The sequence below is a fragment of the Heterodontus francisci genome, chromosome 22 (genome assembly GCF_036365525.1).
Source record: "Heterodontus francisci isolate sHetFra1 chromosome 22, sHetFra1.hap1, whole genome shotgun sequence".
NCBI lineage: Eukaryota > Metazoa > Chordata > Chondrichthyes > Heterodontiformes > Heterodontidae > Heterodontus > Heterodontus francisci.
In genome coordinates, this window is record NC_090392.1 from 39,838,707 (window position 1) to 39,862,487 (window position 23,781).

A 23,781-nucleotide genomic window follows, 5' to 3' on the forward strand; every position below is an offset into this window, starting at 1 on the left:
AGTTAACGTTTCAGGTCAGTGACCCTTCATCAGAACTGACAAAGCTTATAAATAAGCAAATAGAGTGGGAGTGAAAGAGAACAAAAGGCAAGGTTTGTGATAGGGGGCCAGAATGATTACTGACAAGGAGATTATGGGGCAAAGGCAAAGAGAGTGTAGGAACATAGGAGTAGGCCATTTAGCCCATTGAACCTGCGCTGCCATTCAGTATGGTCATGACTGATCATCCACTTCAATGTCTTTCTCCCACACTATCCCCATATCCCTTTATGTCGTTGTTATTTAGAAATCTGTCAATCTCTACTTCAAACATACTCTGACTGAGCTTCCACTGCCCTCTGGGGTACAAAATTTCAAAGATTCACAACCCTCTGAGGAAAGAAATTTTTCCTCATCTTGGTCCTCAGTGGCTTCCCCCTTATTTTGAAATTGTGTCCCTTAGTTCTAGACTCCCCAGCCAGGGGAAACATCTTACCTGCATCTACCCTGTTTATTCCTTTAAGTATTTTGTAGGTTTCAATGAGATCACCTCTCATTCTTCGAAACTCTAAAGAATACAGGCCCAGTTTTCCCAATCTCTCTTCATAAAACAGTCCTGCCATCCTGGGAACAAGGCTGGTGAACCTTTGTTGCACTCCCTTTATGACAATAATATCCTCCTTAAGGTAAGAGGACGAAAGCTGCACACAGTCCTCCAGGTGCAGTCTAACCAAGGTTCTATACAATTGAAGCAAGACTTCACGTCTCCTGTACTCAAATCCTCTTGTGATAAAGGCTAACATACCATTAGCCTTCCTAATTGCTTGCTGCACCTGCATGTTAGCTTTCAGTAACTTATTGACCAGGACTCCCTTTGTACATCTACACTTCCTAATCTCTTACCATTTAAGAAATTCTCTCCAAATCTGTTCCTCCTACCAAAATGGATAACCTCACATTTTTTTCACATTATATTCCATCTGCCACATTCTCACTAACCCTGTCCAGATCCCCTTGAAGCCATCTTCCTCAACACACATTCCAACCTAGGTTGTGTCATCTGCGAACTTGGAAATATTACATTTGGTCCCCACATCCAAATCATTGATATATATTGTGAACAGCCTGCCAACACAAGAATGACCTGTTTATTCCTACTCTCTGTTTTCTGCTTATTAACCAATCATTAATCCATGCCAGTATATTACCTCCTATCCCATGTTCTTTAATTTTGCAAACCAACCTCCTCAGGGGACTTTATCAAAAGCCTTCTAAAAATCCAAGTATACTACGTCCACCGACGACTCTTCATCAATTCTGTTAGTAACATCCTCAAAAAACTCCAACATGTTCGTCAAACATGATTTCCCATTCATAAATCCACATTTACTATGCCCAGTCAGATCATTATTATCCAAGTGTCCATTTATCACATCCTTTAGAATAGATTCTAATATTTTCCCAATGACTGATGTAAGTGAACAGGTCTGCATTTCCCTGTTTTCTCTCTCCCTCCCTTCTTAAATAGTGGGCGACATTTGCTGTCTTCCAATCTGCAGAAACCGTTCCAGAATTTGTAGAATTTTGGAAGATGATCACCAATGCATCCACTATCTCCATAGCTACCTCTTTCAACACTCAACAGAATATCAGGTCCTGGGACTTATCGACCTTCAGTCCCATTCATTTCTCCAATACAACCTTCTTACTAATACGAATTTCCTTCAATTCCTCATTCTCCCTAGTCCTTTGAATCTCTAATTCTGGGAGATTTCTTGTATCTTCCTCAATGAAGACAGACACAAAGTAATCATTTAGCTTCTCTACCATTTCTCTATTCCCCATTATAAATCTTCCTGACTCTGCCTGTAATGGAAATGTTTCCTTTTTATGTATAGAAGCTTTTACAGTCCGTTTTTGTTTTTTGATAGTTTACATTCATATCCTATTGTCCTTTTCTTTGTCAGTTTCTTGGTCCTCTGCTGTATTCTAAAATCCTCCCAATCCTCAGGTTTACAACTATATCTGGCAACTTTCTAGGCCCTTTATTTTAATCTTATACAATCCTTAACTTCCTTTGTTAGCCACGGTTGACTGCCTTTACTTTTGGGGTTTTTGTGCCTTGAAGGAATGTATAGTTGCTGTAAACTATGGAATAATTCTTTGAAGACTATGCATTGTCATACCTTTTAAGGTATTTTCCCAATCCACCTCAGCCAATTTGCCCCTCATACCTTCATAATTTCCTTTGTTCAAAGTTAACAGCCTGGCTTCAGATTGAACTACCTCACTTTCAAACATAATGTAAAATTCTGCCATATTATGATCACTCATCCCTAAAGGTTCTTTTACAACAAGATTATTCATTCGCCCTTTCTCATTACCTAATACTAGGTCTAAAATAGCGTGTTCTCTAGTCAGTTCCTCATACTACTCTAGAAAACTATCCCTAACCCACTCGAGAAACTCGTCCCCCACAGCATTAGTGCTCATTAGGTTTACCCAGTCTATGTGCAGATTGAAGTCACCCATAATTACTGTATTACCCATGCTACATGCTTTTCTAATCTTCTGATTAATACCATGCCCCACACTACCACTACTGTTTGGTGGCCTAGGAACAACAACTACCAATGTTTGCTGCCCTTTGGTGTTTCTTAGCTCCACCCAAACAGATGCCACATTTTGTTCTTCCGATCTGAGATCGTCCCTTACTAATGTACTGATCCCATCCCGTGTTATCAGTGCAACAGCACCTCCTTTTCCTTTTTTCACGTCCTTCATAAATGTTAAATATCCTTTAATATTCAGTTCCCAGTCTTGGTCATCACCCTGTAGTCACATTTCCGTAATTGCAATTAGATCATACCCATTTACCTCTATTTGTACCTCTAAATCATCTAACTTGTTGCAAGTGCTGTGTGCGTTCAGGTAGAGTGCCCTTAACGGTGTGCTGATGGTGTGGTGAAAGACAAAGCATTAGTGCAGAGAGAGTGTTCATGATAGAATAATGAACAGCCCCAGCCAAAAGCACAAACATGAAAAAAAACAGTGTAAGGCAGACACATGGTTAAAAAAAATGAAATAAACTAAAATAATAACAAAAAAGGGCCAGCCATACTCTGAAATTATTTAACTCAGTGTTCAGTCCTGAAGGCGGTAGCATGCCTAATTGGAAAATGAGGTGCTGTTCCTCAAGCTTGCATTGATGTTCACTGGAACACTGCAGCAGGCCAAGGACAGAAATGTAGGCATGAGAGCAGGCAGATGTGTTGAAATGGCAAGTGACCAGAAGCTCGGGGTCATGCTTTCGGACTGAGCGGAGGTGTTCTGCAAAGCAGTCACCCAATCATTGAGAAAATCATTGACTCATTGATATTTATTCTCTCTCTGCACTCACGGGCTGGAGAACTGAACACAGCCAGAGTAGAGGGAGGGAGAAAACTGGCAGTGGAGGAAAGAAGGTGCAATGGGTTTGGATTTCAGCACAGGGAGGAGGGAGAGTGTGTGGAATGGGGATTTACAGCTTTGGGGAAACGAGAGGAAAAAATATTCCATAGAAACTAGAATTGTCTGTTCTGAAATTCTGTCCTGTACTTACAGTGATGACTTTTGTAAACCCCTTTACAGGTTAGTGGAAGGGGACAATTTGCAAACAGGAAACTCAAACCAAACATCACAACAACATCTGACAGAGTCACTCAATTGATCAGGACCCGAATGTCATCGGCCTTTGAATGTGGAAGGAGAAATGTTTGTTGTGTGTGTGGGAAAAGATTTCAAACATCAGTGTGCCCCCACTCAGTTTACAAGTTGAATCCTGTTTCTCTAATTGTATTTCCCAACTCTGATTCATAGTTTTTTATTTATTTTTTTAAATTTATAGATACAGCACTGGAACAGGCCCTTCGGCCCACCGAGTCTGTGACGACCAACAACCACCCATTTATACTAACCCTACAGTAATCCCATATTCCCTACCTACACTAGGGGCAATTTACAACGGCCAATTTATCTATCACCTGCAAGTCTTTGGATGTGGGAGGAAACCGGAGCACCCGGCGAAAACCCACGCAGACACAGGGAGAACTTGCAAACTCCGCACAGGCAGTACCCAGAATTGAACCCGGGTCCCTGGAGCTGTGAGGCTGCGGTGCTAACCACTGTGCCACCCACATTTGTTTTCTTCCTCTGAGCCTCCTGAACAACTTCTGGCAATGTCATGTTGATTGGCTGATTGGTTGTCCTGGGAAGCAATGGGGGCCGGAGGGCCAAGGGAGCTGCGGCTTCTGTAAGCAATTGTGGGCTTTGAGGGCTGGAACCTGAGTCAGCCAGTCAGGCGAGTCAGTGTGAACCCCAAGCAAACAATTTATCCTTTCAAAGTTAAATCATTGTTTCTTTCATCAACTAAACAGTTTAATATTTGCCAGTATTTTCTTTTCCTGGAATTCCTATTCTGAGTTTCAGACACTTCAGTGCCAAGTGGACCAGGTGTTTAAAAGTCATTCATTTCTCTCTTTCCATAGAATCATAGAATAGCCTCCTTCATGTTGTAACCATTCAGTCCATCATGTCTGTGCTGACTACATGAAGGAGCAATTCACCTATTGCCACTGCCCCACCTTTTCCCCATAGCCCTGCACATTCTTCCTTTTCAGATATTAATCCAATTCCCTCTTGATTGCCTCGATTGAACCTGCCTCCGCTACACCTTCAGGCAGTGCATTCCAGATCCTAATCAATCGCTGCATAAAAAAGTTTTACCTAGTGTCGCCATTTCTTCTTGTGTCAATTACCTTAAATTTGTGCCCTCTGGTTCTCAAACCTTCCATCCTTGGGAACAGTTTCCCTTTATCTACTCTGTCCAGACCCCTCATAATTTTGAACACCTCTATCAAATCTCCTCTCATCTTTCTCTTCTCCAAGGAACACAGTCCCAACTTCTCCAGTCTAACCACATAACTGAAGTTCCTCAGCCCTGGAACTACTTTCATGAATCTTTTCTGCACCCTCTCTAATGCCTTCACATCTTTCCTAAAGTGTGGCACCCAGAACTGGACACAGTACTCCGGTTGAGGCCAAACCATTGTTCTATACAAGTTTAACATAACTTCCTTGCTTTTGTACTCTATGCCCATATTAATGAAGCCTAGGATACTGTATACTTCATTAACTGCTCTCTCAACCTGTCCTGCCACCTTCAATGATTTATGCACATATACACCCAGGTCCCTCTGCTCCTGCACCCCCTTTAGAATTGTACCCTTTATTTTATATTGTCTCTCCGCATTCTTCCTACCTGTTACGACCAGGTGAGAAAGGTGTCTAGGGGTACCTCTCAGCCTCCACCTGGTCTTACCGTGACAGTGTTTAATTTTAAACACACCGTGTTTTTAGCTCCCCCTTGGTGAATCCTTGTTCACAGCTTTCCAATTATAAGGCAAAGAAAGCAGCGCAAATAGGTTTTCTTAGGTTTAAAGAAGAAAGATTGAAATTTATTAAACTTAAACTCTAATTCGGTTAATGCCTACGGTTACACAACGTGCCCACGCTAGCATGCCTACGCTATACACACATGCAGATAGAGATAGAAAAGAGCAGAAGAAAAGTGGAAAAGTTTGAGGCAATATCTGAAGAGTTTTTGTTATGGTTCTTCGAGCTCACTGTAGAGTCCTTGATTTTAGGTAGGTTTTGCTTTTTGTTGGGGCCCAATATTCTTCTTAAGCCTTGTTCGATTTAGGAGACTTTTCTCTCTTGGGGTTCATGTGTCTTCAGTGGATTTGGAGTTCTGTGAGAAAGAGATGGGAGCAGACAGGAGAGATCTTCTCAGTCCAGGAGCAAACAGACAATCTGAGTTCAAACCGTTTGTACAATTCAGAAAAACCCAGATTGCCAAGCAGGTTAGTTATGAGACTAAGTGGTCTGACCACGTCTTGGATTGTATCACCTTAGCAGTCTCAGGAATGCTCCTCTTACACACAATACCTGGTGATCAAGGTCCATTGTGGGTTGAATGTGTCAGGGAATGGTCCTTTGTCCTTCCAAGCACCTTCTGTTAACATGCAAATGTTTTTTCCAGCCACAGCTGATCTGTTTAACAAGCCCTTTCTTCACTCCAGTAACATTTTGAAATCAATGTTTGTTACAAAATTAATGTGCCTCATTCTTGGCAGGTGGGGACCTAGCATGACACTACCAAAATGAATCACTTGACACGTTTCTGCATTAAATTTCATCTGTCACTTGTCCGCCCATTCCACCAACCTGTCTACCTCCTTTTGAAGGTCTAACTATTCACCTCACAGTTCAGTGTTTCCAAGTTTCATATCATTCACAAATTGTGAAATTATGCCCTGTACATCAAGGTCTAGGTCATTGAATATATATCAGAAACAGCAAGGGTCCTGACCCCAACCCTTGGGGATATGCACTACAAATCTTCCTCCAGTCTAAAAATTATCCATTAACCACTACTCTGTTTCCTGCAGCTCAGCCAATTTCATATCCATGTTGGTACTGTCCCTTTTATTCCATGAGCTATAAGTTTGCTCACAAGTCTGTTGTGCACCACATCAACTGCATTACCCTGACCAACCTTCTCTGTTGCCTTATCAAAAAACTCCAGCAATTTAGTTAAATATGGTTTGCCCTTCACAAATCTGTGCTGGGGGTTTCAACTACCCTGATATTAATTGGACAAAAAAGGGGATAAAGGAATGGTGTTCCTACAATGTGTATAGGACTTTCTAACCCAATACATAAAAAGCCGAACAAGGGAAGATTTGCTATTGAATCTAGGAACGGGGAATGAACCAGAGTAGGTAAGAGAAGTAAAAGTAGGGGAATATCTAGGCAATAGTGACCATAATATAATAAACTGTAAGATTATGATAGAGGAGGACATAAGTATAACAAAACCATGTTAATTGATTGGAGTAAAACTGATTTTGAGGGGCTGAGAAAAAGCACTTGGAAAAGTAAAATGGGCAATAATATCGGCAAACAATGAGTAGAACAACAATTGGAAACATTTAAAATGGTGTTCAACTGGCAGGGAAAATATATTCCACTAAAAGCAAAGAAACTAAACACTAGTGAGACTCCATGGATGAATAAAGACATAAGAGACCAATTGAGGGTTAGGAAAGAGGCATAAATTAAGTATATAGACATCAGAGGTGTGCATGACAAGAGAACAGAAGAGATTAGGAGAGAAGTCAATAAAACAATTAGGAAGGCAAACAGGAACTATGAAATTAAATTATCAAGGAACATGAAACAAAATAGTAAGTATTTTACAGGCACAGCAATAAAATAAGGAAGGCTGTGATGGGCATAGGACCATTAAGGGATAACGATAGAGAGACCGCAGAAATATAAAATAGTTATTTTGCTCTAGTATTCATCAGGCCCCTCGAGCCTGCTCCACCATTCAATAAGATCATGGCTGCTCTGATTGTAACCTCAACTCCACATTCCTGCCTATCCCCAATAACCTTTCACCCCCTTTCTTATCAAGGATCTATCTAGCTCTGCTGTAAAAATATTCAAAGACTCTGCTTCCACCGCCTTTTGAACATGTTGTCACGTCCCAAGTCCATGTCCCTGTTTGAATCCCTCCAATCAGGTTTCCTGCCACAGTACCGAAACAGCTCTTATCAAAGTCACAAATGATATTCTGTGTGACTGTGACAAAAGTAAACTATCCACCCTCATCCTTTTCGACCTGTCTTCAGCCTTTGACACGGTTGACCAAACCAACCTCCTCCAACACCTCTCTACTGTCATCCAGCAGGGTGAGACTGCACTCGACTGGTTTCACTCTTACCTATCTAATCATAGCCAGAGTATCATTTGCAATGGCTTCTCTTCCCACTCCTGCACAATTACTTCTGGTGTCCCCCAAGGATCTTTCCTCATCCCTCCTTTTATTTCCCATCTACATGCTACTTCTCAGTGACATCGTCTGAAATCACAGTGTCTGTTTTCACATGTACTCTGACAACACCAAGCTCTATCTCACCACCACCTCTCTCAACTCCTCCACTTTTGCTAAGGTATCAGATTGCTTGTCTGATATCCAGTGTTGGATGAGCAGAAACTTCCTCCAATTAAATATTGGGAAGACCAAAGCCATTTTCTTTGTTCCTGCTGCAGACTCTGTCCCTAACTATGGACTCTATCCCTCTCCCTGGTAGCTGTCTGAGACTGAATGAGACTGTTCACAGCCTTGATGTCATATTTGTTTGTCAGCTGTGGCTCAGTTGGTGCACTGTCACCTCTGAGACCGAAGATTCTGGGTTTAATTCCCACTTGAGGAATTGAGCACAAAAGTCAAGGCTGATTATCCAGTACAGTACTGAGGGAGTGCTGCACTGTTGGAAGTGCCATCTTTCAGATGCGATGTGAAACTGAGGCCCGTTCTGCCCTCTCAGATGAACGTAAAAGATCCCATAACAATATTTTGAAGAGCAGCAGAGGAGTTATTCCTGGTGTCCTGGCCAATATACTTTCAATCAACATCGATTCGATTCACTGCACGTGATATCAAGAAATGACTGAAGGCACTGGATACTGCCAAGGTTTTGGGCCCTGACAACATTCTGGCAATAGTACTGAAGACTTGCGCTCCAGAACTAGCCACACCCCTAGCCAAGCTGTTCCACGACTGCTACAACACTGGCATCTACCTGGCAATATGGAAAATTGCCTAGGTATGTCCTGTGCACAAAAAGCAGGACAAATCCAACCAGCTAATTACCGCCCCATCAGTCTACTCTCGATCATCAGTAAAGTGACAGAAGAGGTCATCGACAATGCTATCAAGCGGCACTTGCTTAGCAATAAGCTGCTCTGTGATGCTCAGTTTGGGTTCCACCAAAACCACTAAGCTCCTTCCCCAATGACCTTCCTTCAGTCATAAGGTCAGAAGTCGGGATGTTCGCTGAAGATTGCACAATGTTCAGCACCATTCATGACTTTTCAGATACTGAAGCAGTCTGTGTAGAAATGCAGCAAGACTTGGACAATATTCAGGCTTGGGCTGACAAGTAGAAAATAACATTCGCGCTGCACAAGTGCCAGGCAATGTCTATCTGAAACAAGAAAGAATCTAACCATCTCCCCTTGATACTCAATGGCATTATGATTGCTGAATCCCCCACTATCAACATCCTGGGGGTTACTATTGACCAGAAACTGAACTAGAGTAGCCATTTAAATATCATGGCTACAAGAGCAGGTCAGAGGCTAGGAATCCTGCAGTGAGTAACTTACTTCCTGACTCCCCAAAGCTTGTCCACCATTTACAAGGCACAGGTCAGGAGTATGGTGGAATAGTCTCCACTTGCCTGGATGGGTGTAGCTCCAACAACACTCAAGAAGCTCGACACCATCCAGGACAAAGCTGCCCGCTTGATTGGCATCCCATCCACAAACATTCACTCCCTCCACCACCGACATTCAGTGGCAGCAAGATGCACTGCAGCAACTCACCAAGGCTCCTTAGACAGCACCTTCCAAACCCATGAAATCAATCACTTAGAAGGACAAGGGCAGCAGATGCATGGGAACACCACCACCTGCAAGTTCCTCTCCAAGCCACACACCATCCTGACTCGGAACTATATCACCGTTCCTTCGCTGACACTAGGTCAAAATCCTGGAACTCCCTTCCTAATAGGACTGTGGGTGTACCTACCCCATATGGACTTCAGCGGTTCAAGAAGGCAGCTCACCACCACCTTTTCAAGGGCAATTAGGGATGGGCGACATATGCTGTCCTAGCCAGCAACGCCCACATCCCATGAACGAATAAAAAAATCATAAAAACAGATTATCTGGTCAGTATCACATTGCTGTTTCTGGGAGCTTGCTGTAGACAAATTAGCTGCTGCATTTCCTGCATTACTTCAAAACTTACTGTAAAGCACTTTGAGACATTCAGTGCTCATGAAAGGCACTATATAAATGCAAATCTTTCTTTTGACCCCAAGATGTGCTTCCGACCACATATGCACACAATCACTCATACCAACTACTTCCACCGACTCTGCCCCTGCTTCCCAGTGTGAATGCATTGGTGTATTATCAGTTCCTGTTTGCTTTTAAAGCTCTTCTCACAATTAGAACATTGAAGAGGTCTGTTATCAGTGTGAACATGTTGGTGTGTCAGAAGGTTGGATAAAGTAGTGAATCCCTTTCCACACATAGTGCAATTGAACAGTTTCTTCAGTGTGACTGCACCTGTGAGCTTCCAGTTCCAATGGGGAATAGAATCCCTTTCCACATCCCCACATTTATACCATTTCTCCCTACTGTGGGTGTCCTTGTGTCTCTCCAGGTTTGTGTATGGTTTCTCCCCAGTGTGAATAATGTAATGTTTTTTCAGGCTCTGTAACTGATTAAAGCTCTTTTCGCAGTCAATGCACTGGAACACTCACTTGAGTGTGTGTGTGTGCTTTTCCAGCCTTAATGATGATTTAAGTCTTTTCCCACAGACAGAACAAACAAATATTTCTCCTTCCATAATCAGAGGCTGATCATACATGAATTAAGTGATTCCTTAAGATCTTGCTGAGGTTTTTGGTTTGAGTTTGCTGCATACAAACCCTTTCCTTCTAATATCCTGTCAAAGGAGTTTACAAAGGTCATTACTGTAAATAGTTACAACTGAGGTGGGAGTAGTGCACTGTCATTTCTATCCCACTTCTCTACAGGTCACAATAATATATTTTTAAAATGTTCATCTAGTTACCGATTTGGTCAATCATATACACTACTCTTTATCCTGGAATGAAATACACCAACCGGATTTCTTTAATAAACAACAAAGTTTTCCATTTATTATATAAACAAGACTTAGCCAGTAACAGAGCAAAGCATTAACACACAGATTGAAGTATGAAAGTACCTTTTTTAAATCCCCCATACACAAAGGGGAGGTGGTGGTGAAGTGATAATGTCACTGGACTAGTAATCCAGAGCCCAGGCTAATGCACTGGGGACATGGATTTGAAATCTCACCACGGCAGCCGGTAAAATTTGAATTCAGTTAATAAACCTGGAATTAAAAAGCTAATCTAATGGTGACCATGAAACCATTGTCGATTGTTGTAAAAACCCATCTGGTTCACTAATGTCCTTTAGGGAAGGAAATCTGTCGTCCTTACCTGGTCTGGCCTATGTGTGACCCCAGACCCACAGCAATGTGGTTGACTCTTAAAATGCCCTCTGAAATGTCCTAGCAAGCCATTCAGTTCAAGGTTGTTTAGGGATGGGCAGTAACTGCTGGCCTAGTCAGCGACGCCCACATCCCACAAATGAATAAAAAAACTCACACATACACTGAAAAGATCAATTCTCTCTGCAGCACTGTGTTCCAGAAAAATGACAATAAAGGAATACTTTGGCCAAATACATGCTAATTTTTGAAGATTAAAAAGATATGGAAAGATGTCAGTTATCTCTGTGGGTCTGGCATCCCAGTACACATAGACATAGCTGGTTTTTTCCAGCTTCTCAGGAGAAATGTGGCATCAGGGGTTTTGGTTATCACACTGACTGCACAGAGTTTTTACAAAAACAGGAGGAAAGAGGAGCTGACACACTGGACCTCTCAGGGTCTCTTAGAGAGGTGCAGGAAAGATGAGCTAGTTGTTATTTCCTTGGCAGGTTGATCTTCAACTGCTTTTCAACACTGTCCACACCCCAACCGAACCAAAACAATATCTCAGAATCAAAATCCCAAACAGCAGGTCGAAACCTCCTGACCGCTATAAATCTTAACATGCCACTTCTCTGTAAACATTATCCCAATGTCACCAAGATTTGTATTATTTATTGAGCAGAAGGCAGGTGAAATCTAGTAAAGGTTGTTTCAAACACAACATCTCAGTATCCTTTCAGTGAACTATCAAAACAAAACAAAGTCCAGAAACTATGAAATTTTCAGCCTTCCAAAATTGAATCCATTTCCACCATTTAAATATGAATCCTCAGAAAAATATTTAACAAAAAATGGAAGCATTTTCAAAACACCTCCAGGAATGAAATGCCATTTTTAAATGCATTTCATTACAAAGTATGGAAACACCGAAAATGAAAAAAATAATTAAAACACATGTACACTCTCCATTCTCATTCACTCTTTACCTGCAGCAAATACGTATCTGCTTTGTACCATCTTTGCACTCAGATAACTCAAAGCAGATTTAAATCCTAGACAAATCCTAGGCATTATGATCGCTGAATCCCCCACTATCTACGTCCTGGGAGGGTGGGGGGTTACCATTGACCAGAAACTGAACTGGAGTAGCCATATAAATACTATGATTACAAGAGCAGGTCAGAAGCTAGGAATCCTGTGAAAAGTAACTCACCTCCTAACCCCCCCCAAAGACTGTCCTCCATCTACAAGGCACAAGTTAGGAGTGTGATGGAATACTCTCCACTTGCCTGGATGGGTGCAGCTCCAACAACACTCAAGAAGCTTGACACTGTAAATCTGAGTTCTTTTTGCCCTCAGTCTGGTTCAGTAAATATACCGAGTCGGATGTGTAGGTAAAATCAATTACTTTATTTGCGCATTAGCCGGCGGACTTATTCTGACACAGCGGCACTGACTCCACCGGAGTCTGTCGGGTCCACCAGAGTAAGTGACCGTTTGTGATACAGATACTACTGTTTATACATTAAGATTCATGCTACACCTCCTTGTTTAACCAATCAGTGCGGTACAATTCAACTTCACCCACGTGGTGACATGCAGTACATCTGTTACTGAGGTTAACAATATACTCCATTCTCCATACATACTTGTTACTAACATAATATTGTTTTGCACCAGCAAGATAAAAGAAAGCAGACAAGCAAGATAATTAGCAAGAGCATAGGAATCATCAATAAACATTCTGGTCTCACTCCCTACATTGATCATGAGTTCTGTCTCTACCTTGTGACAAGTAATTGCGGCGCATCCTGCTATCTCTATTAGGTTTGCATTCCTGAGTGCTTCGTGCAGTCTGCAGCTATATCATGCAGTGGCAGTACACGAAGATAAGAGAGGCCCTTCATTCCTTATTATCACTCACACAGGGATGGACAGCATTTGTTTCACAGGAGTCCATTTGTTCCAAACCACAGGGAGTCCACACAATCAGGCCATAAAAGAACAGATGTCCTTGCAATTACCGGTGTCGGCTAGTCTTCACAATCTCACACTCTCAGCTTTTACCTTTAACTATCTTATTGTGGTTTCTGCCACTTAAAATCATACTATCAAAGCTCAGCAAAGCTACTATTCCTAACTTGGCTATATTTCCCATTACGCACAGGGCCATGCTGTTCTGCTCAATTCTACAACACCATCCAGGACAAAGCAGCCCACTTGATTGGCACCCCATCCACAATCACTCACTCCATCCACCACTGAGACACAGTTGCAGCAGTGTGTACCATCTACAAGATACACTGCAGCAACGCACCAAGGCTCCTTAGACTGCACCTTCCAAACTTGCGACCACTACCACCTAGAAGGACAAGGGCAGCAGATGCATGAGAACACCACCACCTGCAAGTTCCCCTTCAAGTTACACACCATCCTGACCTGGAACTATATCGCCATTCCTTCACTGTCACTGGGTCAAAATCCTGGAACTCCCTTCCTAACCGCACTGTGGGTGTACCTACCTCACATGGACTGCAGCAGTTCAAGAAGGCAGCTCACCACCACATTCTCAAGGGCAATTTGGGATGGGCAATAAATGCTGTCCTAGCCAGCAACGCCTACATCCCATGAACGAGTAAAAAAAAAAGCATCTGCAATTACTTTATGTTGCCCCACAATGTGGATAATCTTAAACTGATATGGTTGCGATAGTAAACTCCATCGGAATAATCTGGCATTCTGGCTTTTCAATTTTTCCACAAAGGCGAGGGGGTTATGATCAGTATATGCCAGTATCTCTCTGTATTCATCACAGACATAGATGTCAAAATGCTTAACAGCTAGTAATAAGCCCAGAGTTTCTTTTTCCACCGTTGAACATCTTTTTTTGTGTTAATTTAGCTTGATTTCTCACTTAGTCTTAGAGGTAGGGAACTCCACCAATACTTGTACTTTTGCTCTTCTTGGCAACACTTCTCCTTACCCTACTATATACCCGAGGTACTTACTCTGGCTTTTGAAAATTCACTTTTGGCAAGGTTTATCACTAAATCAGCTAATTATAATTTTCTAAACAGAACTTCTAGTTGTTCCAAGTGGTCCTTCCAATTGTCACTGTATACCAGCACATCTTCAAGATAAACCACACAGTTAGGAACATTGGCTACCACTTGGTTCATTAGTCTCTGAAAAGTGGCTGTGGCAATTTTTAGTCCAAATGGCATCAATTGGCATTGGAAAAGATCGTCTAGTGTGACAAAGGCCAATATTTCTTTAACTTGAGGTGTCAAAGTAACTTAAAAGCAAAATACTGCGGATGCTGGAAATCTGAAATAAAAACAAGAAATGCTGGAAATACTCAGCAGGTCTGGCAGCATCTGTGGAGAGAGAAGCAGAGTTAACGTTTCGGGTCAGTGACCCTTCTTCAGAAGAAGGTTCTGAAGAAGGGTCGCTGACCCGAAACGTTAACTCTGCTTCTCTCTCCACAGATACTGCCAGACCTGCTGAGTATTTCCAGCATTTCTTGTTTTTATGTCAAAGTAACTTGCTGGTATCCTTCTAACAGATCTATTTTTGTAAGAAATGTGGCACTGCCCACTCTGTCAATAGTCTTCCAAGTGAGGAATTGGGTAGGAGTCTGCCTTTGTTACCGCATTAACCTTTCTGTAGTCTATGCAGAATCTAACTGAACCATCAGATTTAGGCACTAACATGACGAGGGAACTCCAGCTGCTTTGACTGGGTTCAGTTGGATGGTTTTTCAACATGTATTGGATTTCTGCTTTCACCTGGCCTGTTTCTCTGGACTTAAGTGATAAGGATGCTGTTTTATAGGAAAGGATTCCCCTAGATCCACATCATGTGTGGCTAAGGTTGTACATCCTGGTTTGTCTCTACAGACTTTTTTAAATGCTGTGAGTAGCCTTGTTAGGTCTTCTTATTCTTCTGCATCTAAATATGAAAGCATAGTGTCCAATCTCCCTAGCAATTCAGTATTAGCTAAGTGGATAGTAGGAGGTTCAATTTGACAATTGTGTCTAGGTCTCCTTTGCCTCATCCTAACGATCCCTTTCACCCTTCACTGTCCCTACTACCTGACCTACCTGTGCTTGCTTATCCTCCTCCCGGCGGTGATATTGTTTCAACATATTGATTTAACACAGCCGATTCTTTTTCCAGCGATCTGGGGTGTCAATCAAATAATTGGCTTTACCAATTCCTTTGACCACTTTATATGAACCACTGAACTGTGTTTTCAGCCGTTCACCCTGTAAAGGCAATACTACTAACACGTCATTCCCTGGTTGAAATGTTTGAGTCTTGGCATGCTTGTCTGCCCATTTCTTCATGGTTGTTTGGGAAGCTTTCAGGTGTTCCTGAACCATTTTGCAGGCTCTCATGAGCCACTCCCGGAACATGGATACATAGGGCTGAATTTTAATAGTGGCGAGCTTCCAAGATGGCGCGGCACATGTCTCACCGCCACGATATTGCGGTCAGTGACTCATTAACATGGAGGGGGATGAACGCCCATCCCAAATGATGTCGAGGGGGCGGTTGCTCATCCCCGGCAATGGCGCCTGGTGCCACTGCACAAGTGCAGGCACTGGCGCTATTTTTAAAGGGCTTCTAGCCCTTACTGGTATTTTTACTTTTTAAAGTGATATGGATGTAACACGGACAGTAATAAATTGAATGAAAGATCAAAGGCCATCTCCCATCCCCCCAATGACCATACACTTCATTTATTGTTACCTCCCCACTATTGACGTGGGATGGCTGTCAGGACAAGGTAGATGTTTATACAGTCATTATAATTTATTTAAATATTTATATTAAGGCTCCGCTGCCGATCGGCAGGGGCCCGCCCCGTGGCTTCGCCATCGATAAAATGGGGCAGGGCCTTCCTGGCACTGAGGCCCTTGGCGGGCCTCTCCCGGAAGTATTTTCCAGGCCCCCCTGCCACAACCCCCCGACGCCAGGGTGCTGGTAAAATCCAGCCCTATCTAACACAGAAGATTTATTCCTCTGTTCAAAAATCTTTTCTTTAATTAGTTTTAGAGGACCTCTTATTTTAGGGTTGTCCAACATACAGTCCACCAAAGATTTCCATCTGGCCCACGGGTGTAAACTGTATCGGGGCTGTTCCTCAGTCTCATCAGTGGTCCGTGACTGGAAATGGTCATGGAAGTATATATTTTTTTCTATTTAAAACAGTGTGCCTTTAAGACTCTGTTTGAAAAACAATGTGCCTTTAAAAACAAAGGGGGCACAATGTTCCAGCTGCATCTGTTTCCTAGGTCACAGCAGGAGAGAGAGAAGGTCACATGGTGCACTGTAACTTTTAACTGTGGGTAAAGACTGGCTTTAACTGGAGAAAAATGAAGCGTGCTGTTCACTGACGGAAGAAGCTGCCTTTTTCTCAGCAGAGAAAATCTACATTGAGCTCAGATGTGTTTGCCTAAGGAGAAAGGAACCCTGAAAAACAACAATTTGCATTGCTGGAGGTAGTAAATTGTGTTTTACTTCGAAACTCTAAGAAGTCTGCTACAGAAGTAACACTCTCTATTGCGTGTTTGCTGGAATTCTCAGTAAAGTTTCTACCAAAAGACTGCCAATTTTAAAATCCGAGTAGACCTATTGCTGTGCTTCTCGTTGAGGGAACTGTGTGACACCTGCTTTGAATACTTTGAATGCCTATCTGTTAAAAACTGTTTCGTCAAATTTGTCTGGAGACTTCGCGTAGCATCTGATTACTCTACTCTGGGACACCTCAACAACTAGGAATGTAATTCACCAGGACGTACAACCCAGCTACTTATTTTTAGTCCTAAGAAACACTATTTTTAAAACCGATTAGCGGTTAGTTTTTGAATGTATATGTGTGAGCATGGGCGTTAGATTAAATAAGAAGTTATAAGTTCTTTAGACATAAATTTATCTGAAGAGTGTTAAGATTTGATTTATTAATAAATAGTTAATTTGGTGTTGTCTAAAGATACCTGGTTTGGTGTATTTTATTCTGGGGGTTTATAAAGTGTTTAATTTGGCTATTTTCTGGTTAGGTGGGAAAACTTTAATCATATGCTGTGACCTGTGGAGTAATGGGACTGAATTGACAGTACATTGCTCCCGCCTCAGTCGTAACATATTAATTGGGGGCTCATCTCTGGGATCATATTAATTGGGGGCTTGCGTCTGGGATATCGTATTAATTACTCTCGTCTCTGGGATCGTATTAATTGCTCTCATGTCTGGGATCATATTAATCGGAGACTCGATTGTCCAGGATCCAATCCAAATCCAACGTCAATTACGTGAATTATAAGGGGAGTAATAATTTGAAAGAGAAAAAATAAAAGTAACCAGTTTTATTGTATATAAGGGTATAGGCTGTCTCATCAGAATGGCATTAGCAGTTGCAGCAGAGTTTCTGGGAAAAGAGATTGTGTCCCTCAGTGACCTGATAACTTTAATTAAGAACAAATTAAAAGAATTGCCAACAAAATTGGGGTTAGAATTGAAATCAGGTGCCAAAAAAGCAGTGATAATTGACCTAACAGCCCAACATCTGGAATTGGAAGAAGAGGGAAAAGATAGTAAGTCAGAGAGTGATGCAGTGGAATTGGCTAGAATTCGGTTAGAAATGAAAAAACTTGAGCAGGAAAAAGAAATAGCAATAAAAAAACTTGAACTTCAGAGAAAAAGTGAAAGAGAAGAGAGGGAATTTAGGTTAAAAGAGATGGAACAGAGACAAAGGGGTGTCTTGAATCCAGGGAACGTTCTGGTCAGAAAGAATCTGAATTCATCCCAGGATCCAGTGAAAAGCTGTTTAAATTTATACAAGCTTTTCCTAAGTTTGAGGAAAGGGATGTAGAGGAATTTTTCATATCTTTTGAAAAAAATAGCTAAACAAATGAAATGGCTGAAGGAAAGCTGGACACTGCTTATGCAAAACAGGTTGATAGGCCGAGCTCATGAAGTTTATGTCATGCATCCTGAAGCAGCTTCTGCAGATTATGAGATGGCAAAAAAAGCTATTCTTGCTGCATATGAGTTAGTCCCTGAAGCTTACCGACAGAAATTTTGGAATTTACGGAGATTGGCTGGGCAGACGTATGTAGAATTTGAGAGGGTTTAGCAAATTAATTTTGACCGTTGGATACGGGCATTAAAGATGGAAACCACATATGAGAACCTTAGAGAATTGATTCTCTTGGAAGAGTTTAAAAATTCCATCCCTTCAGTAATGAGTACTCATATGGATAATCTGAAAGTTTTGAAAGCTAGGCAAGCAGCAGAAATTGCTGATGATTTTGAGCTTGTGAATAAGCCAAAACCTTTTTGTCCATCACCCCCATAAACCCGTGAAGGATAGAAAGTGGGAGAGTGAAAGGAAGGCAAGTAGCCAGGAACAAGAAGGAACAGCTGGGAATGCCCCAGGATCACATCCTCAGTCTGAAAGGAAGGTGCTGAGGGTACGAGTGAGATTAACAAGCTGAAGTGTTATCATTGCCATAAAATGGGTCATTTTCGCTCAGAATGCTGGAAATTGCAATGTAAACCCTTGGACTTGTTGGGGTACACAAAGCTAATGCAGAGAAAGTAGCTTTGACAGAGAGTACAACAGACCAGGCTGTAGGTTTAACGGCAGCTGTAAAACCAGTTACAAAAACTAAAGCGAGTGTAGAGGTTGAGAATAAGATACCCGAAAGCTATAATGAATTTTTGTCAAAGGGGAAAGTAACTCCGTATCCTGTAACTAAGGCAGGAAAACCTATCATTATACTTGGATATAGGAGCAACCCAAACACTCTTGCTGGGGAAAGATATAACATCTTTTACCAGAGAGCGCCCTGAACGCTAAAGTTTTAGTTAATGGAATTGGCAGGGAGTATATACCCATACCTTTATATAAAGTGCATTTAGAGTGTGACTTAATACCTGGGATGGTAACTGTAGGAGTTGTCCACAGTTTGCCAGCAGAGGGAATTGATCTACTCCTAGAAAATGATTTGGCCGGATCAAAAGTATCATTTTCTCCTATAATTACAGAGGAATCAAGTGAAGTTAGAGAAACAGAAGAATTACAGGAACACGTTCCTGGAATATTTCCTGCATGTGTAGTCACCTGAGCAATGGCAAAACAGGTTCCATTGTTGGAGGTAAAAGTGGCACCACAAAGAGATAGCCAAGTATCTGAAACCTTATTTGGGGATTTAGGCAATCCAAATGCGATGCTTAACAGATTTTCTAGAACTGCAGCACAGCAAGCTGATCCAGAGTTATATAGAATAGCACAGACAGCTCTGACAGAAGCTGATGCGAAAGGAGTTCCAGAAGGCTATTGTATGGAAAGCTGGGTTTTGAGGAGGAAATGGAGACCACCTCATGGACCTGTGGATGAATATTGGACAGTTGTTGAACAGATAGTGGTACCACCTAAAAATCGCCAGGGATTATTAAGGTTAGCACAAGACATTCCTTTAGCAGGACATAGGGGGATTCAGAAGACTAAATCACGTGTAAGCCAACATTATTACTGGCCAGGCCTTACAAAGGATGTGATACAATTTTGTAGGACATGCCAAATTGTGGGAAAACCACACCTACCATCAAACCGGCACCACTAGTTACCATACCAGTGATGTAGGAAACATTTAGCAGGGTATTGGTAGACTGTGTAGGATCCCTGCCAAAAACAAAAGTGGGATATCAATATATACTTACTATCATGGATATGGCTACTCGATTTCCAGAGGCCATTCCTTTGAGGACAATTACTGCTAAAATAGTAGGAGAAAAGTTAACCCAATTCTTTACGAGATATGGATTACCACTTGAAGTTCAATCGGATCAAGGTTCTAATTTCATATCTAAGATACTTCAAGAAGTCATGGGCATTTTAGGTATCAGACAGTTGAAATCTTAAGCATATCACCCACAGTCACAGGGAGCTTCAGAGAGGTACCATCAAACTCTCAAAACAATGATCAGAACATAATTTCACGAATATCCGCATGACTGGGATAAAGGGCTGGACTTTATTTTATTTGCCACCAGAGATTCACCGAATGAATCTACAGGTTTCAGTCCTTTCGAACTGGTTTATGGACATGAAGTAAGAGGTCCTATAAAACTCATCAAAGATAGATTCTTAGAACAAAGAAGTGAATCTTCGATACTAGTCTATGTATCTGTGTTCCGAGAAAGGTTCACGAAAGCTTGCAGTGTGGCTCAGGAACATGTTAAAGCATCCCAAGCCAATATGAAAAAATGGGCTGACAAGAATGCAAAGACCAGCAATTTTCAACCAGGGGATGAAGTATCGGTGTTATTACCATTACGGGGAAACCATTAAAAGCACGGTTCAGTGGTCCATATAAAGTAATTAAAAGAGTGGATAAGGCAGATTACTTGATTAACACCCCTGATCGCCAGAAAAAAGAACCGGTTATGTCAGATCAATATGTTAAAGTATTATTATAGCAGGGAGGAAGATAAGCCAGTACAGGTATGTCAGGTAATAGGGAGGTGACGGCGTAGTGGTATTGTCACTGGACCTGTAACCCAGAGACCCAGTATATTACTCTGGGGACATGGGTTTGAATCCCACCACAGCAGAAGGTGGAATTTGAATTTAATGAATAAAAAAAAATCTGGAATTAAATACGAAACCATTGTCGATTGTTGTAAAAACCCATCTGGTTCACTAATGTCCTTTAGAGAAGGAAATCTGCTAACCGTACCTGGTCTGTGACTCCAGACTCACAGCAATATGGTTGACTCTTACATGCCCTCTGAAATGGCCTAGCAAGCCACTCAGTTGTATCTAACTGCTATGAAGTCAATAAAAAGGAATGAAACTGGACGGACCACCCGCCATCGACCTAGGCACCAGAAACAACTACAGCAAACCCAGCCCTGTTGACCCTGCAAAGTCCTCCTTACTAACATTATATCAAAGTTGGGAGGGCTGTCCCACAGACTAGTCAAGCAACAGCCTGACATAGTCTGCTCACAGAATCATACCTTACAGACAATGTCCCAGACACTGCCATCACTATCCCCGGGTATGTCCTGTCCCACCGGCAAGACAGGCACAGTGGTATACAGTAGGGAGGGAGTTGCCCTGGGAGTCCTCAATATCGACCCCGGACCCCAATACGTCTCATGGCATCAGGCCAAATATGGGCAAAGAAACCTCCTGCTAATTACCACCTACCGCCCTCCCTCAGCTGATGAGTCAGTACTCCTCCATGTTGAACACCACTTGGAGGAAGCACTGAGGGTGGAAAGGGCACAGAATGTACTCTGGGTGGGGACTAAACTGTCCATCACCAAGAGTAGCTAAGTAGCACCATAGCTGGCTGAGTCCTAAAGGACATAGCTGCTATACTGGGTCTACGGCAGGTGGTGAGGGAGAAACATACTTGACCTCGTCCTCACCAATCTGTCTGCCGCTGATGCATTTGTCCATGACAGTATTGGTAGGAGTGACCACCGCACAGGCCTTGTGGAGACAAAGTCCCGCCTTCACATTGAGGATACTGTCTATCGTGTTGTGTGGCACTATCACCATGCTAAATGGGATAGATTTCGAACAGATCTAGCAATGTAAAACTGGGCATCCATGAGACACTGTGGGGCAGCAGCAGAATTGCACTCAACCACAATTGGTGACCTCATGGCCCGTCATGTCCCCCACTCTACCATTACCATCAAGCCAGGAGACCAACCCTGGTTCAATGAAGAGTGCAGGAGGGCATGCCAGGAGCAGCACCAGGCATACCTCAAAATGAGGTGTCAACCTGGTGAAGCTACAAGACAGGACTATCTGCGTGCCAAACTGCGTAAGCAGCATGCGATAGACAGAGCTAAGCGATCCCATAACCAACGGAGCAGATCTAAGTTCCGCAGTCCTGCCACATCCAGCCGTGAATGGTGGTGGACAGTTAAACAACTAACTGGATGAGGTGGTTCCACAAATATCCACATCCTCAATGATGGGGGAGCCCAGCACATCAGTGCGAAAGATAAGGCAGAAGCATTTGCAACCATCTGAGTTGCTGATCCATCTCGGCCTCTTCCTGAAGTCCCCAGCATCACAGATGCCAGACTTCAGCCAATTCGATTCACTCCGCGTGATATCAAGAAATGACCGAAGGCACTGCAAAGGCTATGGGCCCTGACAATATTCCGGCAATAGTACTGAAGACCGGTGCTCCAGAACTTGCTGCACCCCTAGCCAAGCGGTTCCAGTTCAGCTACAACACTGGCATTTACCCAGCAATGTGGAAAATTGCCCAGGTATGTCCTGTACACAAAAAGCAGGACAAGTCCAACCTGAGCAATTACTGCCTCATCAGTCTACTCTCAATCATCAGGAAAGTGATGGAAGGTGTCATCAACAGTGCCATCAAGCAGCATTTGCTTCCAGTAACCTGCTCAGTTTTGGTTCTGCCAGGGCCACTCAGCTCCTGACCTCATTACAGCCTTGGTTCAAACATGGATAAAAGAGCTGAACTCCAGAGGTGAGGTGAGTGACTGTCCTTAACATCAAGGTAGCATTTGACTGAGTATGGCATCAAGGAGCCCTAGCAAAACTGAAGTCAATGGGAATCAGGGGGAAAGCTCTCCACTGGTTGGAGTCATACCTAACGTAAAGGAAGATGGTTGTGGTTGTTGGAGGTCAATCATCTGAGCTCCAGGACATCACTGCAGGAGTTCCTCAGGGTAGTGTACTAGGCCCAACCATCTTCAGCTGCTTCATCAATGACCTTCCTTCAATAATTAGGTCAGAAGTGGGGATGTTCGCTGATGATTGCACAATGTTCAGCATCATTGGTTAAAAAGGTAAGAGCCCATGGGATCCAAGGCAATTTGGCAAATTGGGTCCAAAATTGGTTTAGTGGCAGGAGGCAGAGGTAATGATCGAGGGTTGTTTTTGTGAGTGGAAGCCTGTGACCAATGGTGTACCACAGGGATCGGTGCTTGGACCCTTGCTGTTTGTAGTGTACATTAATGATTTAGACGTGAATATAGGAGGTATGATCAGTAAGGTCGCAGACGATACGAAAATTGGTGGTGTCGTAAATAGTGAGGAGGAAAGGCTTAGATTACAGGACGATATAGATGGGCTGGTAAGATGGGCGGAGCTGTGGCAAATTTAATCCTGAGAAGTGAGAGATGATGCATTTTGGGAGGACCGACAAGGAAAGGGAATATACAATGGATGGTAGGACCCTAGGAAGCACAGAGGGTCAGAGGGACCTTGGTGTACTCGTCCATAGATCACTGAAGGCAGCAGCACAGGTAGATAAGGTGGTTAGGAGAGCATATGGGATACTTGCCTTTATTAGCCAAAGAATGTAAGAACAGGGAGGTTATGATGGAGCTGTATAAAACGCTAGTTAGGCCACAGCTGGAGTACTGTGTACAGTTCGGGGCACCACACTATAGGAAGGATGTGATTGCACTGGAGAGAGTGCAGAGGGGATTCACCAGGATGTTGCCTGGATTAGAGCATTTCAGCTATGAAGAGAGACTGAAAAGGCTAGGGTTGTTTTCCTTAGAGCAGAGAAGGATGAGGGGAGACATGATTGAGGTATAAAAAATTATGAGGGGCATTGATA

The 23,781-nt window shown here is 42.6% G+C and overlaps 1 protein-coding gene across 1 annotated transcript in view; it reads right to left on the reverse strand.

The window, feature by feature from the left end:
- The window catches only part of LOC137381545 (zinc finger protein 850-like), an 81,986-nt gene that overhangs the window by 32,386 nt on the left and 25,819 nt on the right, over window positions 1-23,781 (reverse strand). Inside the window, exons 5-8 of the mRNA XM_068054241.1 lie at window positions 19,091-19,189; window positions 10,030-10,372; window positions 4,156-4,301; window positions 2,695-2,811 (exon numbers count right to left, since the gene is read on the reverse strand). Of these exons, the coding sequence (XP_067910342.1) occupies window positions 2,695-2,811; window positions 4,156-4,301; window positions 10,030-10,372; window positions 19,091-19,189 (705 nt within the window). The remainder of the gene's footprint in view (window positions 1-2,694; window positions 2,812-4,155; window positions 4,302-10,029; window positions 10,373-19,090; window positions 19,190-23,781) is intronic.